General features: G+C 33.6%; 3 protein-coding genes and 1 pseudogene across 3 annotated transcripts; 2 read left to right on the forward strand and 2 right to left on the reverse strand.

The window, feature by feature from the left end:
- The first annotated feature begins 8,648 nt into the window (after positions 1-8,648).
- LOC123219310 (S-type anion channel SLAH4-like) lies at positions 8,649-10,375 on the forward strand. Its single transcript, XM_044641194.1, has 2 exons — positions 8,649-9,653; positions 9,772-10,375. The coding sequence occupies exons 1-2, from the start codon at positions 8,778-8,780 to the stop codon at positions 10,087-10,089; spliced, it is 1,194 nt and encodes a 397-aa protein (XP_044497129.1). The 5' UTR covers positions 8,649-8,777; the 3' UTR covers positions 10,090-10,375.
- Positions 10,376-10,821: 446 nt separating this feature from the next.
- Positions 10,822-13,214, reverse strand: LOC123219311 (annotated as a pseudogene).
- A 1,505-nt stretch (positions 13,215-14,719) lies between these two features.
- LOC123219770 (probable F-box protein At4g22030) lies at positions 14,720-16,104 on the reverse strand. The gene has a single exon (XM_044641750.1). It carries the CDS (start codon positions 16,035-16,037, stop codon positions 14,796-14,798), a length of 1,242 nt encoding a protein of 413 aa, XP_044497685.1. The 5' UTR covers positions 16,038-16,104; the 3' UTR covers positions 14,720-14,795.
- Positions 16,105-20,063: 3,959 nt separating this feature from the next.
- LOC123217919 (probable F-box protein At4g22030) lies at positions 20,064-21,338 on the forward strand. The gene has a single exon (XM_044639000.1). The coding sequence runs from the start codon at positions 20,064-20,066 to the stop codon at positions 21,336-21,338; it is 1,275 nt and encodes a 424-aa protein (XP_044494935.1).
- Positions 21,339-22,110: the final 772 nt, after the last annotated feature.

Raw genomic sequence — 22,110 nt, forward strand, 5'->3', positions numbered from 1 at the left:
GCCCTCTTTGTAATGGCTCTTGTTCCTCTTAGATACACAAATAAATTATCACTGAAAATAAGTGTGCTCAAAATTAATTTTTTTACTAAAGCGAAAGCAATGTTCTTCTTCCCACCATGCATTCCACAATTGTGATTTGTTAGTTTCTTCAATTGGGCTTAATAGGTACACACTCCACCTTCTATTGGGTTCATAGAATATAGAAAAAACTTATCTGGAAATAATCATCTTTGGCAACATCTATCCGGTGCAAGACATGAATGAATGGCTAAGATGTATGAAGTATGAACTATTGCCTAGGTTCAATTTGAATATAGGTATTAAAACACTTAGAGGTGTTGAATCATTGCTTTTTTTTAATTTTATTAATGAGACAAATCTTTATTTTTTCTTATTAGAGAAGTTAAACTCTTAAATTTTTTTATTAAAAAAAGTAAAAGATATTAAACTAATCAAATTGTTTTTAAAACAAAACAAAATAAATAATTTTAATTATATTTGTTTAGTTAGAAAATACTAAAAGTTTATTTAGAAAAAAAAAAATTTATTGTTCAATCCTATCAATAAAAAAAAAAAAAAGATAATCGATAGCTCCAAGTATTGTTATCCCAATGGAATACTTGGCTGTGACAAAACAAAAGTATAACTTGGGTGCCGATGGATTTGTTCCCAGTCAAAACCTTATCATATTCACCGACTTTTTTCCCATTGGTCTCTCCATGCTTGAACACATTCATATTCCTATTCCTGACCTGCAAAAGTAAGCACTCTGAACTTTTGTTAATCATCTCTTCAATCTTTTCTTCATCATTAATTTCTTTCTGAAAAATGTCTTAATAGGGGTACCTAAGTAGTATTTAGGAACCGACAATTATAATTAAGAATCATGCTATTTACAATGTGTTATTGTTTCCTATATGCTTTTTCTACATGCTGTAACAATAGTTTTCTTAAATTGCATGGCCGATACAATACTTAAGGAGATTAATTAATATGCATGATCCATCATAATTAACTTATCTTTTGTCCATTGGCTCTTCACCACCACAAGTTGAGATTTGATTTTTAGGAATAACAACACCGAAAGAGATTGAATTATCATAATTTTCTAATGAAGGGGTTAAACTTTTTGATTTTCCACTTAAATTGATCTAACTTATGTTTTGTCACACAAAAATAAAACTAACCTCTAACTTGGAAATTTTCTTTTTAGGCTACATGACTATTTTCCACTCAAGGTTTGATACAAATCAAACTTCTCATCTGTTAATTATCGAAAATTCAAACTCTTATCTGTCAGCTAAATTTCAGTGTTACTGTCAATGGTAAAATTATCATTTATAAATTTTATTTAAACTCATACTTTTTTATTCATAAGTTTCTAAATTTTTATTTTACCTCCTAAACTCATATTTTTCAGGTTTAAAAACTCACTTTTCTCCTCAAGTCTAAGGTTACAAACCTTTTCCCTTATATAGTTGGCCCCACTCCCCTCGCCTCCCATGTTTTAGAAAGTTACAGTTGAACTCATCTTCCTTTCTCTTTCTCTTCGATGACAATTCATCAGAGACGGTAGTCGAATCTCTTCCTCCTCCCTTCCCTCTCCCTCCCCCTCCTGGTTACTCTTCTTTAGCTATCCGACCGTCTTTATTACAGATAAAGACTAAGGGTCATGAAGACGACTGATCTTGGTCTTCATTTTTGTCTAAGACGAAGATGGTCGAATAGTGAAGAGGGGGTGACCAAGAGGGAGAGAGAAGGGAGGAGGAAGAGATTCGACCGTCGTCTCTAATGAATTATTGCCAGAGAAAAAGAGAAAAGAAGTTGGGTTCAACTATAACTTTCTAAAACATTGGGGCGTAGTTGTATATGGGAAAAAGTTTGCAACCCTATACTTGGGGGGAAAAAGTGAATTTTTAAACTTGAAAAATATGAGTTAAGGGGATAAAAATAAAAATTTGAAACTTAGGGATAATAAAAAATATAAGTTTAGATAAAATTTTTAAATGATAATTTTACCTCTAATAGTAATAATGAAATTTAACTGATAGGTAGTTGTAACATCTCTCCCTAAAAGTATTGCCCTTAGGAAAAAAAAATGTTATTAATTAATATCTGGAGCATCTATTTAAAAAAAAAAATCAAAATGAACTCATCACTAAAAGCGTTTAGAAATTGTTTTATAAAAACTGAAAATCCAAAAGTGAACAAAAAATAGGGTTGGATTCGAACCGAGCTAGCTCGAGCTCGGCTAGCTCGGCTCAGTCGAGCCCGAAACGAGTCGACCTTAGCTGAGCTCGGTCGAGCTCGAGCTACTTGTCATATTTTTTAATTAAAATTTTTGATACAAAACGACGTTGTTTTGATCAATATGTATTAAAACGATGTCGTTTTGATAATAAAAAACGAGTCTAGCCAGAAAACGAGCTAGCCTTAACCAAGCTCAATCGAGCTCAAGCTCGAACTCGAGCCAACTCTATGTGAACCGAGCTCGAATCCAGCCCTAACAAAAGATATATATATATATATATATATATATATATATATATATATATATATATATATATCATATACAAAAACTCATCTGAAATCATGGAGTAGTCATGTATATACCCCTAAATAAAACTGTAAAATTATCTGAAAACTATATCTGCATAAGGCCAGAAGTCAATAATATCATACGACCATACGTATGTAACATAAACCATAGATAACTTGCTCTAGTCTGGATCTATCCTAGCTGACCTGACCTTGCCTCGTAGTTACCCTGATCACATGTACCTGCACTCATGAAAGGAAAGAAATTGAGGGATAAGAACACCTAGTGAAGAGAAAGAAATAAGTAAACTATCTCCATTTGAGGGAATAATCTGGCTCATCTTTTTCTATTAGAGCCATACTTTATCCCATCTAGTGTTTATCTGAGACTTTCTGGAAGCTGACTATAAGGATTGAATACTTTTCTAAGCTCGAGCTCTCCTTCTTTCTCTTACTATACCATCTCAAAATTTGAATTGTGCTCTACTATGAGCATGCTCTATTGAAGCAGTGCAGCATGAAGTGCCTCCTCATAATTCGTAGCATGCATACATTATCTCTTACTAATCTTGTTTCCATCTAACGGTAAAACTCGTGCCCAAGCCATTTCTTTCTCTTTAGGCATGTGGGATACTATTGTGTATCTATAACCCATCAGACTATAGCCTCATGACGACCCCTGACTCTTGAACCTCAAATTTCCTTTCTTCCTTTTCTTTCTTTTCTTTTTCTCTCATTTCTTTCCTTTCTTTCTTTTCAAAAACTGTAATTATTGTTCATTTGGTAGGACAGTCTTTTTGTTCAAGTAATTAAATAGTCCAAATGGTCTCTAAATCATACAAACTATATATCATTGAAAAGAGGATTTAAAAAGCTTTAGTAGCACTATGATTTATCAGATAAAACAATCAAAACGTGCTTTCTTTCTCTCTTTCTTTCCAAAAATTGTAATATTGTTCATTTGATAGAACAGTCTTTTTGTTCAAGTAATTTAACAGTCCAAACAATCTCTAAATCATGCAAACTATATATCATTGAAAAGAGGATTTAAAGAGCTTTCCAAAGAGCTATAACAACACTCATGATTCATCAGATAAGATAGTCAAAATGTGAAACGAAGTTAATGGTAAAACTGTAAATATTTTCCAACTTTCTACCATGAGCCAAAATCACACACATAGATGCCCCCAAATGGCCAAACAACATTTCTCAACTCCAAAACTCTTCAACCACATCATTTAACTCAACTCAATCAAGTATATATGTTTATATATATATATATATATATATATATACATACCTTTTTCTTTTGCCTTTAACCATGACCAATGCATCCATATAACACAATATCATCATTTATAACATAGAGCAAAGGAACCAAAGACATAAAACATAGAGTTTATTTAGCAACTTAGGGGAAACAAAAAATGATTTCACTTACCTTGCTTAAAGCCAACACTTGCCAAACTTGCTCTCTCCTCTTTGCCTTACTTATTTTCTCACCATGAATCACCTTAAATCACAACCAAAACACATTGACATATTCATATAACATACTCCAATATATAAACATAGGTAAAGGAAAAAGAAAGAGATATTTTAGTTACCAAGACTTCCAAAATGTTTCCTCTCCTTTTCTTTCCTTAATTTTTCTTCCAAAACCCTTTCAAATCATTTACTTTTCTTCAAAAACAAGGAAGAAGCATGAAGAAGGTTGCCTTTTCACCAAGGTTCTGAAAGGGATGGGAAAACGAAAGGCAAAATGCATAAAATCCCTTTTTCTTGTCTTTTATCCCTTTATACACACATACACACACACACACACACACACACACACACACACACACATTTGAACATATATATTTGAGACTGAAAATATATCAAAATAGGGTCAAAAGACATAAATGCCTTTGAAACGTATTTGAAAGTGTTATAGTAGTAGTTTGGATTTTCAATAGTTAGTAAATGAGAAGTTGGGTTTGCATCAAATCTTAAGTAGGAAATAGTCATTTGGCCTTCTTTTTATTCAAAAATTATTTGCTACATAATTATTGATTAATGTGGATATTGATTTGCTCAGGTGGAGAAATTTAGAATTAATATGAACAATTTCAATTTGCAAAAATAGCAAAATAACCACTTCCCAAAATTTTTATGTGATGATGTAGACAATTTTTCCATATCATTACATAAAAATTTTCATGTTAGCACCCTAAAATGCTTAGGTCACTATCATTAATAGAAACAATCAACCACATCATTGTAATTTAACATAATTAAAGTCAATTTGAAAGTTTGATGATTTTAATAAAAAATATTGAATCCAATACCTTTAATGGAAAAATAAAAAAATTTGGTCATTTCAATAAAAAATTCTTAAAGTTCAATCATTCAATTAAAAAGAATTTTTAACTGACCAAAAAGTCTGTTGTAACACTAAATAACCTCAAAATTGCCCTTCAAACAATGAATAATCTAACTCATGATACTCCAATGATCTCTACCAGGATTAGCATTGCACGTGCTCACTACTCATATTACTTATGCAATATTAGGTTTTATACATACCATGACAAACATAAGACTTCTACTACTAATGAACCTAGTACTAAAGGCATCTCTACTTACTTTGCTTTTGTGGTGGGTGAATGTTTATAAGACAACTTGTATCTAATAAAAATGAAATAATGATTAGTTTAGCATCCTCCATATCGAAGCAATACAAGATTCACTCAACATAACTTTTTTGAAATATCTAGATTTTTATGTTCCCTTTATCATTGAATACTATCATCCAAGAATCTAATTTGCAACTCTTAAGTCTTTTATTTCAAGCTCCATAGTCATATGACCTTTTAAGTTTGCAACACCATTCATATGGTACTTGGAACTAACATGACATCGACATGTAATTGCAAGATTATGAAATCATTGTCACCATAATTACAAAAGTAGGCACAATGATCAACATCACATTTTCAAAATTATAAGCTTACAATAAAAGAGTCAAATTACTTAACCTACACCAATGCATCTTTTTCAAATTATACAATGATTTGTTCAACTAACAAACTTGCAAGTTTGAGTCATATAAGTTTCTTCATCAACATTCTACATAGTAACACATTTTAACAATTGAGTGTTTAAGTTTTAAATCAATTGTAACTATCAGACTTAACAACATACATATAATATTTAAATGAATTACTAGAGAGAAAAATTCATTGAAGTCAATATCAAATTCTAAGTATAGTCTTTCACCACTAATCAAGCCTTCTATCTTTTGATATTCTTGTTAGTTTTTCTTTAGTTTGTAAACTCTTTTACATCCAATAGTTTTCCTCCCTTTAGGTAATTGAATTAAACTCCAAATTTTTTTTATGTAGAGACTCTAACTCTTCTTCATAAATGTTCTCTATTGGCTAGCATTTGGATTCACAAATTTCTTGAAAATGAAAAACACTAACACTAGCATGTAATGCAAGCATAACATGTTACATCGATTTTGAGCCACACTAAGGCTCTTCAATCTCTAACAAGATACCTTTGATTATCTCATTCCAACTTTTTCCAAAGCACCATGCTAATCATCAACACCATCATCTTCAATCACTTCATCAACTTGTTCTTGTTGATCATGAATTCTAAATAAAGTCTCAAATACTTTCATCTCCACATTCTATGAATATGGTTGCTCTTCATTCCTCAAACCTGAATCTTCATTAAAAGCATCTTGGTTAAAAATAAACTTTTGGATAGTAGTATTCCATAACTTGTCATATGACTGATAAATGTGGAATTAATCTTTATGTGGTGTCATATGAAATTAATATTTCATACCATCATGCGAATTTATTGGCAACACCTCTCCATCTTCATATGAATCTTTAACTTCAAAAATGTTTACTAAGGAACTATTTAAATTTGATATTAATCAGTAGATCGGTCTTGAGATTTTCTTAATTTGTCATTCTAAATATACAATTTTTCCTCAAACAATGTTTTCATATACAATTCCAATGTTTCCCATGGCTTTGCCATTAAACTTGGATTTGCATTGATTTTTGCTTTCATCCCCTTGTGCTACAAGTCTATCATGTGCTACCATTGTATCACTTGATGAACCACCTTTAAATTCTTACATGACTCTTCAATAAATAACAAAGATTCTATAAATTCATAAGTAAGATATGTATATTTATTGAGGTTCATGACCAACGTATCCCATGAATCAAGTGGAGAGTAAGGCAACAAATTACAAATTTGTAATTTGTCTCTAAGCCATTAAACATGGTTTCTCATGATGCATTGCATAAAACTACCTCAACCAATGCAAAATAAATATCTGCCATAACCAACTTGTCATTCTCCTCCAACTTTTGATCAACATTTCATATGGCTCCTCATCATTTTCTTTCAAAGCAAATGCTCATCCATCATTCACAAGAACTACTTGCATCTTCAACTTCTATAATTTGAATTTAGAACCATTGAATCTTGACACATCAAATATGAAGGAATTAGACATCATTTTTAATTATAAACCATAAAATACTAGTCTTGTGTTTCGACAATTTCTACTTAGGGTTTGATATTAATTGTTGTGATATATTTGAATAAACACATAACTAGAGAAAAAAAGAAGACACAATAGTTAGGTGGTTCAACAATTTGTAGTCCACAAGGCATAACATAAAAATATTTACTTAAAACAAGAAACTATTATCATATTTAGGGATCTATTCCTCTGCTTAAGAACTAAACACAACTTTTTTATAAGATACTTACAAAAAATTGGTTTATTCTAGGCATTGATTAAAAAAAATGAATGTAGCAGAAATAGGATAATGTAATCTAAATAATAAAATTTTTTGTCTTATTCACACATGTATAGTGAAAATTTAAAGTGATTTTATTAATTTTTGAAAACTTAAATACCTATTCATCTATTAGTTTTGATTGTTACAATCAAGAGTAAAATTATTATTTAAATAAAAGAAAAAGTTATTTTTTCCCCCTTCATTTTGAAAACTAATCATTTTCCTCTAGTTTAATTTTAAAAAATTAATCTTTCACCCCCACCATATATGGTTTTTAGGGTTTTATATTCTAGAATGAAAATCGCCCTCCTCAAGCTTTGAAACATTGCACTTACACCCCAAAACTTCATTTCATCTTTCCAACCATCGTTCTTCCTGATGTTTCTCTTGAGCGGCATCTTTCCCTTGGTGGTTTCCAAAGAGGAAACCACAAAAAATTTGACCGAAATGGCTAAATTTTCATGCACAGATCTGTACAAAAATAGCACAAATTGATACATATCGGTCTAATGGCGTTGCACATACATGGGAGAAGTTCGTGTGACGTCGTCGAGTTGATCTATATGTCTGTCGATGAATAGATAGTCGCACAGATCTTTGTGATTTTTATATAGATCTGTACACAAAAATCTAGTCATTTCAATCAGATTTTTGCTGGTTTCCATGCCGAGAAACCACCAGGGAGGGGGGGAGATGTCGTGGAGAGGAACGTCGGGAAGAATGGTCGTAAAAAAAATAGAATAAAGTTTTTGGGGTGTAAGTATAATGTTTCAAAATTTGAGGAAAGTTGTTGTTCATTTTAAAATATAAAATTCTAAAAATCATATATGATAAGAGTAAAAGATTAATTTTTTAAAATTAAATTAAGAGAAAATGGTTAGTTTTTAAAACTAAAGGGGAAAAAAGAATTGATTTTTTCTAATAAAAGTTTGAAATACCGATTGTATCCCCACTTGTAATAATCAAAATTAATAGATAGGTATTTAAATTTTTAAAAATTAGTTAGGGGTAAATTTGGGTTTACACTAAACCTTGGGTGGGAAAAGTCATGTGGCCTCTGTAAAATGACATACTCGGTTAAATACAAAAAGCCTGTCGAACTTGGCGGCTTCGTTGACTCGGGTAAAACTGTACCATTAAACAGGTAGATTGCGTGTGTTTTAAGTTAGTGCAGAACTGAACATGGATTGTCCAGCAAGTTGGGTAAATGATTGCATCAGAGGAAGGCATGTACAATATAAATCACATTGTTACTGGACGCGCATGGCCTTCAATTTGTTTAACTCAGCCAACCAACAATTTTAACACGTTTCTAATTCCCATTTCTTTTCTTGTATAAGCACCACTAATGGAGACGAAATTCAAAGCCTGTTCTGAACTTGTGCTCTCATAAAGTCAAGCTAATATAATTTTATACTAATGGCACTTGAGATAGTGTGCGACAGTTCCATCACTTCCATCACTACCAGACAAGAATCAAGTGCCCAATCACTTGATATCTCTAGCTCAAAGCCATCGAATTCCTCCATTCTAACTAGGATTCATGCGGGTTATTTCAGCATAGCCCTCTCTCTTGCTGCTCAGGCTTTACTATGGAAGGTTTTGAGTGAACCCAAGATCGCTAATAATGCATCAAAACATGAACGCGACGTACTTAGCCTGCTGCCTCACATAATTTTTCTCTTGCTTTGGTGGTTTGCTCTTTTAGCTCAAGTATCACTGTCTTTGCTGTATGTTCTCAGATGTTTCTTTCACTTTCACTTGGTGAAGGCTGAGTTCTTGAATCATGTAGCTGTCAACTACTTGTATACTCCATGGATATCGCTGCTGCTTTTGCTTCAAGCAGCCCCGGAAAGTGTTCACCACGCTTTTGGGATCATTTCCTTTACGGTTCTTTATTGGGTATCCGCCGTTCCAGTTTTGATCCTTGATGTCAAGATTTATGGCCGGTGGTTTACTACACAGAAGAGGTTTCTATCCATATTTGCCAATCCAAGTAGCCAGATTTCGGTGATAGGGAACTTCGTCGTGACACGAGCTGCTGCACATATGGGATGGAAGGAGGGTGCTATTGGCATGTTCTCTCTGGGGATGGTGCACTATATGGTACTCTTTATAACGCTTTACCAGCATCTTTCAAGTAGCAGTCGTTTCCCTACGATATTGCGGCCAAGTCTCTTCTTGTTCTTCGCTGCACCGAGCATGGGAAGTCTAGCTTGGAACTCCATTACAGGAGCTTTCGATGTCACTTGCAAGATGCTTTTCTTTCTGGCTTTGTTCCTCTTCATTTCTCTGGTAATTTTATCACTGAGGTCTCCGATTTTCATACTCAGCTAGTTTCATCAGGGACACCATCAACAGTTATCAGTAGTCCATACAATTTAACTAAGCACTGTTGTCTTCTATCTAACAGGCTTGTAGACCAGTTCTCTTCAAGAAAGCTATGCGGAAATTCAATGTAGCATGGTGGGCATACTCATTCACGACAACATTTCTGGCCCTGGCTGCTCTTCGATATGCACAGGAGGTGAAGGCTGAAGTAGCAGTTGTATTGCAACTTGCGTTGACATCTTTGTCACTGCTAGTTTCCCTAGTGTTGATGGTCCTCACTGCAGCCAAGGTCAATAGGCTTTTGCATGAAGATGATCCCCTACTGAATTTTATTAATAATTCAAAATCAAAGACTTCTGCTTTGCCGAAAGTGGAAGAAACAGTGAATGGTCAAAAATAATTGCAGGCTACCTTCATTCCTGGTCTTCGATTGTAAACTGATAGATACCTGGAGATACGCTGAACTTTGCACTGCTGAAGGCCTAGAAATGTTTTGCAATCAACCCTCCTGCTGCCACCAGAGAAGTTTGCTCGCTGTGAAACTTGCTAGAAAATTATATTGTATTTCAGAATGTAAATATGCACTATAAAATGAAGTTCTTAAGTACTCAACAACTCCATTGTTTATATAAAGATATTGTATTAATTATAATCCAGAATATCAATAAAAGAGTTTTTACAGTAAACTCTCTATTTAATCACACTTCTAGCGTATGAAACCCAAGAAAAATAACATAGAAAAACCCATAAAATGTTCAATGAAACTCAGAAAACACTGCAGTAATAGAAGCTGGAAATCTCTCCTAAATGGCTTAGCTTTCAAGAGGCTAGGTGCTCTCCTTCTCAACCGGAGCTGCCCACTCTTTCCCTGAAAAATCTCCTTCGTTCTCACCCTCTTTTCTTCTATTTTTATACCCCTTTCTCCTCTAACTAGCCTTGATTTTATTTGCCATGTGTCTGCATTTTCACAGTGGTCCTGCCTCTGCCTTGCTTTTGTGTTGTGTCTTGGTTTTGTGCCCTGCCATTATATGTGGTCCTAACATAAACTATCCCTAACTTTACTAATATCACTCACCTGACATTTCTATTCTGTTCTCGGATCTTATTATGAGATGAAGTCTATATTCAGAAATGAAAACAACAGTAGAAAATCTTCTTTTTAAACCTTATAATGTATTACAATTTGTCAGGGAAAAATTTAGCAATTCTACTTCAGAACTTAAGCTCTACTTACAATGAACACACAAAAAAACTATTCTCCTCCCCTTGTGCTCGCCTGAAATTTTTTCTTCACACTTGCAAGATCGCATACATGACAAAGTATACAATAAAATTATGAAGGAACTCCTAGTTAAAGACCTTGAAAAACATAAGGAAAAACAGAAATATTTGGCCAAGTGTGTCAATTAGGTATTCTTCTTGCTACCTGAATGTGACAATCTTCGGTCCAGAAATTGCAACTGACTTCGTAGGTTTTGGTTTTTCTCGAGCAAACAATCATATTCAAGAACCTTCAGATTGTTTCCTCAAAGCAACTGCATTGGTTTCGGCAGCATTTACCTCCTTTGTTTTTGTCTCAAGTTCAGATTCCAGGTGCTTCAATCTGACCATCAATTTTGTCATCTCTTCCTCCAATGCCTTTTTTCCCCCTGAACCAGCAGCTTTCCCATTCTCAAAATCTTGACTTTGTTTCTTTAAAGCTTCCATGTTTTATCTTTGAATGCAAAGTTCTCTAATATAGTGATGTTGCCTGTCCATCATTAGTGCAAGGAAGACTGCGGCTCCTGCAAGCAATTATCCAAAATTACCAGGGCCCAAGGGCTGGATGGAATATGATGCACAGAAGAATATTCATGATATTGATTGGGTTACAGGGGAAGCCCTTGGAAGCTAAACGGAACATAAATAAACGCATCTTCCAGCCGGGATTTTATTCTCATTTAAAAAGAGAAATTACAAAAACAGATGGAATGTCAAACACACCTATATGCATGCTGGATCTTGAGGCAGCCAGACAATGCCGTCTAACACATTTACATGCCCAACAATTTCTTAATCAACTTCCATCAAATGAACCACTTCAAATTTCCACTAAAGTTTAAATGAGGAAAAACCAGGGCAAAAAGGAAAATCAACCAGTTTTTCTAACTTCAGATACTCATTACGGATATAACTTTCTGATGATTGCAGAAAAATCATCCCACCACACTTAAATCTATGGCAGTATCTTACAATATGAAATACTAGCACCACTCCTCTTCATATAAATAATAAAATAACTTGGTTTCACATATAATTCAAAAGTAGGTCATGAGATGGAATACAATAGCTTGGTTAAGTGATGCTTTCAAGATGCAAAGAGATTGAAGGCAATGCCCACTGTCATAAGCCACATAATTTAAAGCACCTTAGATGACCTAGAAAATGTCATGGTCACCTAATTCATATATGTAAAGACAATTTATGTACTTGAAACAACCATGGAATTATTCTAGATCAAATAGTTGCCACAATCATCAAAACTAACATTAATCTTGTGATAATTATATTACACTTACAAAGTAGGAATTTCAATTTTGTATTTCAGATGATGTAACTGTAAGACCCCTAGGCAAACAAATGTCATATCGATAAAATATGACAGAGATGTTAAGGTATGCATGAACATAATAATAGGTGAATTCCTAAACTGTTAAGACTTGTTTTGAATATTGTCGCTTGACTTCATATCTCAAATCAACCACATCATTTGACATATAAAGTTGGATACTTCAGGTACACTAATTTGTGAAAGTTCGGAGAACAAAACAGAACAAGCTTGAAACTTGCAGTCAACTATTCGAAACAATCAATTCATATAAACACATTTCACAAATCCAAACATAACCCACTTCCCAGAACACCTAATCAAGCACATTCCAATCCACATTATCAGTGAAACCTCCTAAAGCTCGCAACTTCACTAAGCAGAAACAAAAACACAAATCAATAAAAACAATAATTACCCATTCGAGTGGCTTCAAGAAGATGCTTAACCAAGAGGGCCTGGTCCGTTAGATTGATCGAACCCTCATCGATAATACGCTTCTGGATCTTCAGCATACTATGCATACTCGATATCAACAACACAAACACCGTTCCCGCCACTGTCTTGATCACCACAGGCCCACGGCCGCGCTTCACACGATCAAGGGTCATGACCGCAAGCTTCCTCAAGGGGGTCTTGAACAATAAAACCAATATCAATACCACCTCGGAAAATATCACGGTGAACAAGAGGTGTTGCATCGATTCCAGATGGCAGAAAGCTCAAACTTTTCACAACAAAAACTTAAAAAACTGTGATTTTTATGATGAAATCGGATCAAATGAGAAAGTGGGTATGAGCTAATGCGATAGAATCGAAGATCAGAGACAGCAAGAGAAAAGTCAATACGAATAGAAGAGAAGAAGAAAACGCGCTACTATTTGAGAAGGGATGTGAGGGCAAATTTGCAATTCCAAAAACTTTTATTTATAAATTGCATTGCACTATAAGCTCCTTAATTAAGGAAAGAAATTGAAAAATGTGTGATTATGAGTTTGGTATATGTAAATCAAGTGGGCGGTTGAAGGGTAATAATAGATAACAATGAACAATTAATGTTTAGTGTTTGATCATATATTGAATTATTACCGAATACACACAAAATTTATATATATGTATAAAATCAGGTAATATAAACAGATATATCGATGTTTTAGGTAATCTCATTAGTAGTTAGATGGTGGCAAAGTGATCTTCCAATTTCCTACAACTGAACAGTGGTTAAGTTTTATTTATCTGGTTTGACTTGGATCAATTTGTTCTCAGGACTCAAAAGAGTTTTAATCATGATTTGAGTGAGTTTTAGTTATGGTTTGAATCAAATTTTATGTTAATTTTTTTATTAAAATGATCAAATTTATTATTGCAATTTAAACCTATCAAAAAACCATATTAGATTCAAGTGTATTAAAATTTGTATGGTTTATCATACTCCGACTTACAAAAAAATGCAGGTTCTAACATACCGTACCAATTTACGAATTTTAAAGATTTGGAACACAACTACAGCATAGTAGATCATGTCAGTCTTCATAGGACTTTTGACAGATAAACCCACCAAAAATTAGTTTTTAATTTTTACATCCATACCAGAATGACCATAAGTTTTTCCATGAGAGTTGGATGGCAAAGTTGTGTGGGCTGTACCAACTGTAGTCCGATGTAGGTTTTAAAATAAATATTACTCCCAATTAATCACATCCATCATCGACGCGTGGGCTTTTTTTTTAACTTCAAGTCATGTTTCTATGAGTTTGGCTACTATTATTAGATTTAGTGGGAGCATTGTGCTTGGCAACCGGCTCTCCTCTCACACAACACAAGCAGCCATCCACCTAATGGAAATAACTTTAAAACTTAGAAGTTATTTAATTTATCTTTTGCCTAGATGTATTGGAATGCGAGATGGTTTTATATTTGGTGAATTTTTTTTCAACTCTTAATTAGGTGAAATACCATAAACATAAACCTTTTGTCATGTTTCGAAAATAGTTAAAGAATATATTCTTCTTATATAGACTATATGGTTGAACACTGCAGATGATATTATTTATCTAAATATAAGTTGGGAAACCCACAATGATTTTTAGATACATATGCCAATTGTTTAGAAGAACCACTTTTGTAAAATGTTCAAGGTGTGGGGGTTTTTCAAAGTATTAGGCCTAAACTATTTAATTCTCAAAATTCTTATTTAAAAGGTAAGAGAGATAGGTGATTCTTAAGTACTTTTCTAACTTTTGTAGAATTTGTTTTTTCTTGTATAGTTATATTTTTATCATAATAAGCTTTTTTTTAAGAAATATAAACTCGAACTCGACCTTCACAAAGAAACTAAAAGAGAAAAAAGGTCAAAATTCTCAACATAAAGAGAGAGGATTAAAAAGTAGCATCAAATTAATTGAGAATTAAAATCAATGAATTGAATGGTTCTATTGACGAAGTCACTTAATTATAAACAAAACTGTTAAGTTGTCATAATGTTATATACAACTATACTAATTTAGCAAAAGCATCCATCAAAAGAGCTTGCTTGCAAATTCTTCAGTGGCCTCGTGAGTACCATTATTTGAAGATGATGCTGCAAGATTCCTGAGATCTGATAAGCTTCTTCCCAATTGCAGAGCAACCTTCATTTCCAACAATTCTCCATTTTCTCTTCTCTCAGCATCCCTCTCACCGATATTCGACTCTATAGTCTCTTCCATAAGCTTGAAGAAACCGGCATTGCCACGGTACATCTCAAACACCATCCCAACTTGCCCACCGTGCTCGAATGCGTTTATGACACTTGCCATGGCTCCGCCAATAACTCCCACCAGTACACCCCACGAACCAAGAGAGCTACTATTGCCCACAAAGGCTGAACCAATGGCTGCAAGTCCGGTCAACACAGGACCAGAAATCGCCAACATTTTGTTCAGTTTCAAAGCTTGGTTACCCAACTTTAAGTAATCATCCAAATCTTTCCTTTGCAAAACCTCAACAATGTTTCTCATTTCTTCTTCCAGCTTTGAACTCCAAGCATTCCCATTTATCTTCCCTTCAAGCCATTGCTTTCGCCTTTGTTGAGGCCACCACACTGAAGGCTTAACACTGGAAGGGAACTTTTCGATCATTTTGTTGCCGAGTAAAGGAAGAGGGAATGACTTGTCAAGCGCCAAAACTTTCTCCATGGCGTCATTCACATCAACGACAGTTGGGTTGCCTAGAGCCACGACTGTTTGAAGCTCTCCGTGAAGCTGCTTGTACAATCTGGCCGCATTTCTTTGTTCTTCAGCGAGCTGAGATGGTTGAATAGTGTTCATCATCACTAACATGCCAGTGGCCGCGCCATAAAGAATGATGGAAGAAAGCTTGAAAGCCGAAAAACCCGAGCCATCTACACCACCTGTGGCTGCAATTCCTGTCATCAAAGAAGCAGCGAGAGTGATTGCATTAATGGATGATAAAAGCAGATGGTTCCAGTTGTTCCTTTGCTCTCCAATATTCTTATGCATCTCAACTCTATCAGCTACAGCCTCCATGATTTCATAAAGCTTAGAAATCACTCCTGAATCAGAACTATCCACTCTAACTCTTGCAGAGTTATTCGTAATACTGATATTGGATCTGGACTGTTTCTCCAAATGGGTATTATTTGGAAGCTTTGGAAGAGAAAGATGATTCAAACTCAAACGGAAATCTGGTGCATTCATTGTGGCTCTAACGTCTACTCTCCTGTGAGAAAACATGAAGCTTGAAGCTTGAGCTGTTGCCATTTTTTCTATCTCTAAATCACAGTAGTCTCTTTCTAATTTTTCTGGTTTTATGTGCACGAATACGAGAGTGAATTGAATTGGGTTTGAGATATGAATGTTGAGTTGTGTGATATTTATACAAACAAGGTGTGTGGTTGACAATCAAAGCCATAGAAAAGGTCTATCTTTGAAAATTGAACAAGTTTATGGCTTAAACCTTTGACCTCTTCGATGGTTGTGCATTGAATATTAATTTTCTCAAGCACCTTCAAGTTCCCGCGCTACTTTTGACTTTCAACAGCCATTCTCGGGGAAACCTTCAAATACGGCTGGTGAAAAAATTTGTAGTAACCAGGAGTATATTGAATCACTAAGAAATTTAGTGTTAAAAATAAAGACAAGACAATTAATAAGTAAACAATTCATTTTTAACGTAATTCGATTGAAAAAAAACTAAGAACATATATTTGCAGTGATGATACATCTAAGCGATACAAAAGTACTATTGCAATATTTAAATGTTAATCTGAGTATTAGGGGACTTTTGATTCTGGAAATGTTTTAGTATTAAAATTAAAAAATTACTCAAAAGATAGATTACTTTAAATATTGTTGAGTATAAATTATTACTATGTAGATATAAATAATTATTGTGTTTGGTTAGAGATAATAAAAAAATATTAGTATATTATTTTACTTAAAGATATTTAGATATAATTATTCTAAAATATTTTTTAGTTATTTGTTATATTAATTGAAAATATGATTATTTTTATCCTAAAAAAATTAATAAATAAATTATATGTTATAATAAAATCAAGATTAACTTGATAATATTTTAATAAATAAGATGTAAGTAATAATAAAATTACTTTTTATATTATTTGTCATATTACTATTAATAATAGAATATTTTTAGATTATTTTATTACTTATAAATTAAACAAAGTAATATAAGTAATAAAAAAATAGATCTATTACAACAAACCATTGCCCATTTCGGCTAAACAGATTAAATAAATAATTGTTTTGTTCACAGTTAATATTATAATTTTTAAGTTCTGCATGCAAATTTGCATGGCAGTATATTTCACCAATTTGTAGTTTACTCATTTCCTCCCGTCGGCTATCTTCAATGTTTATTTTCAAGGTAATGTCTCTGTATATGATATGCTTCTACTTAAGCATTTGTTTAATGCATTTTAGTGTTCCAAGAGATTTCTACAAGATCCTCATGTCAATCTCAAAATTTTTTCATTAAGACACAATTCGAAATCAATTTGAATTCATAAGAATTAGTTTCAGATCAATTTGAAATCAGTGAGCTAAAACTCAAGTTTAATGTGAAAATAATTTAATTTTTAGTTTACCTTTGGATTAGTTTGAATTTAAATATTTAAATTGATTTAAACTTAATTTGTTTAATCTAAACTCATATTTGAATTTGAATAATTTGAATCAAATCCAATTTTATTTGAAGGAGAAATATATAGAGTTCTCATGAAGTTAGCGCCTCTTTATTCATATTATCACTGTCTAAAATGTCATGTATATGATTAATTATACATCGCTTTCACAAACAGTCAACTGGACATATTAATAAAAGAATAATAATGCATATCAACTTACTTATCAGAACTAACTGCCAGACCAAATTGATTGCTTGCTGTTAGTCCAAAATAATGGCGTCTTTACTTACATATTTTATAGAATATATAGGACACTTGAAACCACAGTATTTAAAGCTTGAGTAGCTATAGTGTAGAAATGACAATTTAAATTCGAATTTAGGGATTATGATCCACTCTAACCCAAAAAAGGAGATGAATTTTTGATAGAAACGGGATAAGACATAGGGACAGGGATAGAGATAAAAAAGATCTCTGTAATTTGGAATGGATCAAAGATAGAGATATATTTGTTTCATCCCTGCTCTGCCCCCTTATATTAATATATTTATTTAAAATATTGACGATCTCTATAATTTTAGATTATTTATGTTTTTTAAATTTATTTAATTTTTTGTACATATTAAAGCTGTTAATTTATGATATTTGTAAGATTTGAAATAGTAAATTGGTTTTAATTTTATTTAATTTTGTTATTTAATATATTTATATTATGTTTAGAAAGTATAAAAAGAAGATTTTCCCTTATGGGTATAGGAACGGAAAGTGGATTTTTCTTTCTAAGAAGGAAACAGAGAATCTTTATCATCTTTGTAATAACGACTGAGATTGATATCCTCTATAAGGACAGAGACGAGGATTGAGATCTCCTCTTCGCCCCTCTTTATTGTCGTCTTTACTCTAGATTTAATAACTAGATAGTTTTGCATTGAGGTGTATTAATAAAGACGTTGATCCACTTTTCATGTATGAAGGATCTAAAATTTCTAACATGATTTATCTAAGATCCGGTCAAAACCCATAAGATTTTTAACATGGTTGAGTTCTTGATCCAAGATCCTTTTGAACATGGTGGTTGCCATTTGAAGTCTACTATACATGTATAATGCAAGCAACATGTTCATGCATACTTTATTTATTTGCTTGACTTTCTAATGAAGAATTTTTACGGAGTCTCTCATAATCCAATCTTCAATATGAGATTACACAAGCGTTTACGTCAACAGAGGATCATCATGGATGAGATGAAAGGAAGTGAGTCATGGGGAAGAAACTTATCTTGACTGGAATTTTATGAATTTTCTAGTTAGTGATTGTGAAGGAGGAAGATAGGCATCCTATAGGCAAAGTCATCTCGCACAACGTACAGGTCAATATATTTTTCAACATGCATACCGTTTCTTATTAATGTTTTCAGATATAGTTTGTTACGCTATAATTAATATTCATTCTGTCTATGAATTTCCATTCACAATCTCCGTGAAACACAGTTATAATCAAAGACCATTCAGATGACTTCTTCACAAGCTAAAAACACAAGGTAATTAAAAACGAGTAGATAGCACAAATTTGCTTGAACAAAAGAAAGTTGACAACTCTAGGAATTTCTTGGCGGCAACGCAAGTTCATGGCATCTTAGAGGCTGTTGCTGACAGAGTTGAGATGCATTACGACACCGGCTAGCAACGTACGCGATAACTGGAATGCCCTTTCATTGAACTATATCATTATGCTTACCTTCACTGCCGCCACCAGGGATGGTGTTTTGGCAACCGGTGGGAAAGACATTTCAATTGTTATTTTCAAATAGAGCAATACCGTACGTATAAATAAATTATATAAATTTAATTGTATAAACTAAATTTATCTATATAAATAAATAAATAATTATATTATTTAATTATAAGTTGTCATAAATTTATGTAATTTATTAATATGATGCACGAAAGCAAGTTCAAATTTTAATAAAAAAAATATAACAATAGTGTGTTGTATAATAAGCATGGGTGAATTCTATTCAAATTTAATTAAAATAAATATATTAATTTAAAGTTAATTTGAACATCAAACTATTAATTTAATATCAAATTTAATTTATTTGATTAACGATAAGGTTGTCTTATAAATCATTTTAAAAGAAAAAGAGTTTTTACGAATTAAAAAAAATTATTAAAAAAGAAATAAAAAAAATGGGTTAAAAAAAGATGAAATTGTTGGCATTGGCAACATTCTGTCAAATCAATTGATTTGAGCCAAATTGACTCAATCTCTACCTAGGGCTACCCCTGACTCAACCCAAAATTATTTACAAAACATTAGTAATTCAAACAAGTGTCCCCTTGTGTTTAACCAAAACGGTAGAGAGGACAAGGAAGTTTCACATTGAAAATTACAGTTTGCAGAAAAGTCAAAAGGAGAAATTTTAAAAACCTTTGGCCAACCAGGAATAGTCCAATCCTGGGCCAAGTCATTCAGCAGGTCAATATTTCAACCTAGGAATTCTTTCTTTTACCAAGTTCTACGCTAAAATTCATGGCTATAAATACGTACGTCCATGGCAGCTCTTGCTTGCATTCTCATCCTTCACAAACTCAAACCAAATAGCAATTCAGAAAAAGAGCTTCTATAGATACCATTCATGGCCTCTTTACAAGTTTCGAATCCACTGTTATCTTGTTCTTCTTCACATAAAATTAACGCAGATATATCTGTCCCAAAACTTCCGAGAATCCGGTTCTCACCTCTGAGAAAACCAAGAAGAGACTTAGCTGAAGAGCTCAAGGTGAGAGATTATGGATACACAAAGGCAGTCCCTGCCACAACAATACAAGAAGAAAAAAATTTTGATGACTTTACTACTACTAATTCTACGGTGGTGATTGCCCAACTCCACGTCATTTTAGAGGCGGTTGCTGATAGAGTTGAGATGCACTACAACATCGGCCAGCAACGGGACAACTGGAACACGCTTCTCCTCAACTCTATCAACATGATCACTCTCACTGCCGCCACCATGGCTGGTGTTGCTGCAACTTGCGGCGCGGGTGTTTCGCTTCTGGCTTTGAAGTTATCTTCCACGCTCTTGTTCTCCGCGGCCACAGGGATGATGGTTATCGTGAACAAGATCCAGCCGTCACAACTTGCTGAAGAACAACGTAACGCAACAAGATTGTTCAAGCAGCTCCAGGGAGAAATACAAACTCTACTTTCTCTGAGGGTGCCTGGCGAAGAAGATGTGAAAGATGCAATGGAGAAAGTTTTAGCGCTAGACCAAGCCTACCCACTTCCCCTGCTAGGTAAAATGATTGAGAAGTTCCCTAAAACATTTGAGCCAACTGTTTGGTGGCCATTAAATCAGTCTCAGAGAAACAACAAAGTATACAAAAGAGACATGAAGATGGAGAGAAACGGATGGTGCGAAGATCTGGAAGGGGAAATGAGAGAGATTATTCAAGTGTTGAAGAGAAAAGATACAGATGATTACATGAGACTAGGCAACTTGGTGTTGAAGATAAACAAGATTTTAGCCATATCAGGGCCATTACTCACAAGCATTGCAGCAGTTGGTTCAGCTTTCGTGGGGTCTCCTCACGGGTCATGGGCTGCTGTTCTTGCGGTGGCTGCAGGTGCATTAGCCACCGCAGTAAACACTTTGGAACACGGTGGGCAAATCGGTATGGTATTGGAGATGTACAGAAACTGCGCTGGCTTCTTCACACTCTTGGAAGAATCAATCGAATCCACTCTCAATGAAAGTGATGTAGAGAAGAGAGAAAACGGAGGGATGTTTGTACAAAACGTAGCTTTACAGTTGGGAAGAAGCACATCACAGCTGAGAGATCTCGCCGAAAAATCAATCTATTCTCGCAGTAATGGAGGCGAGATTGACGAATTTGCAAGCAAACTTTTCTGATTTTGTACAATATGTACATTTATTCATTGACTAAAAATATTCTTTAATTCGTTCTGTACATGGACAAACAAATTATTTGTACAATTATGTAAAGAGAATTGATTAAGATGTTAATATACATGCTCCACGCATATTTAATTGTCCATATATATAATAAAAGCAACAATGGGAGATTACAAAATTGATCGATGAGGTCAAAAAAGAAGTCTGTCATAGGGAAGAAACTTACCTTGACTGGACTGTTATGAATATTCTTGATAGTGATTGTGAACGAGGAAAATGGCCGTATTGGCAAAGTCAACCCGCACAGGTCAATATATTTTTCAACATTCATACCGTTTCTTAGGATTACTTTTCAGATATGGATTACCTTTGCTCAAACTCGGATCACATCAAACCTTAGTAATAGGTTTATTTACTGAGTAAATCAACTGGGTCAAATTATCCAAATATTAGTATTCCAAACAAGTGTCCCTACATAATAAACCAAAAATATAGGGACGAAAGAAAATTCTCACAATGAAAATGGCAGTTTGCAAACGATTCAAAAAGAGAAATTTTAAAAAACTTTGACCAACCAGGAAAAGTTCAGCCTTGGGCCAAGTCATGCAGCAGGTCAATATTACAATCTAGGACTTTTCTTTTGCTAATTTTTATATTGAAATTCATGGCTATAAATACGTTCGTCCATGGCATCTCCTGCTTGCGTTCTCATCCTTCACAAACTCGAAACAAATAGAACTCAGAAATACAGCTTCTATAGGTAACATTA

This window comes from Mangifera indica, chromosome 6 (genome assembly GCF_011075055.1).
Source record: "Mangifera indica cultivar Alphonso chromosome 6, CATAS_Mindica_2.1, whole genome shotgun sequence".
NCBI lineage: Eukaryota > Viridiplantae > Streptophyta > Magnoliopsida > Sapindales > Anacardiaceae > Mangifera > Mangifera indica.

Excerpts from the sequence above, each read along its gene's own strand:
- LOC123219310 (XM_044641194.1), top strand. The coding sequence starts at position 8,778 with ATGGCACTTGAGATAGTGTGCGACAGTTCCATCACTTCCATCACTACC. Across the intron at positions 9,654-9,771 it reads TGTTCCTCTTCATTTCTCTG|GCTTGTAGACCAGTTCTCTT; the intron begins GTAATTTTATCA and ends TCTATCTAACAG.
- LOC123219770 (XM_044641750.1), bottom strand. The coding sequence starts at position 16,037 with ATGGCAACAGCTCAAGCTTCAAGCTTCATGTTTTCTCACAGGAGAGTA.
- LOC123217919 (XM_044639000.1), top strand. The coding sequence starts at position 20,064 with ATGGCCTCTTTACAAGTTTCGAATCCACTGTTATCTTGTTCTTCTTCA.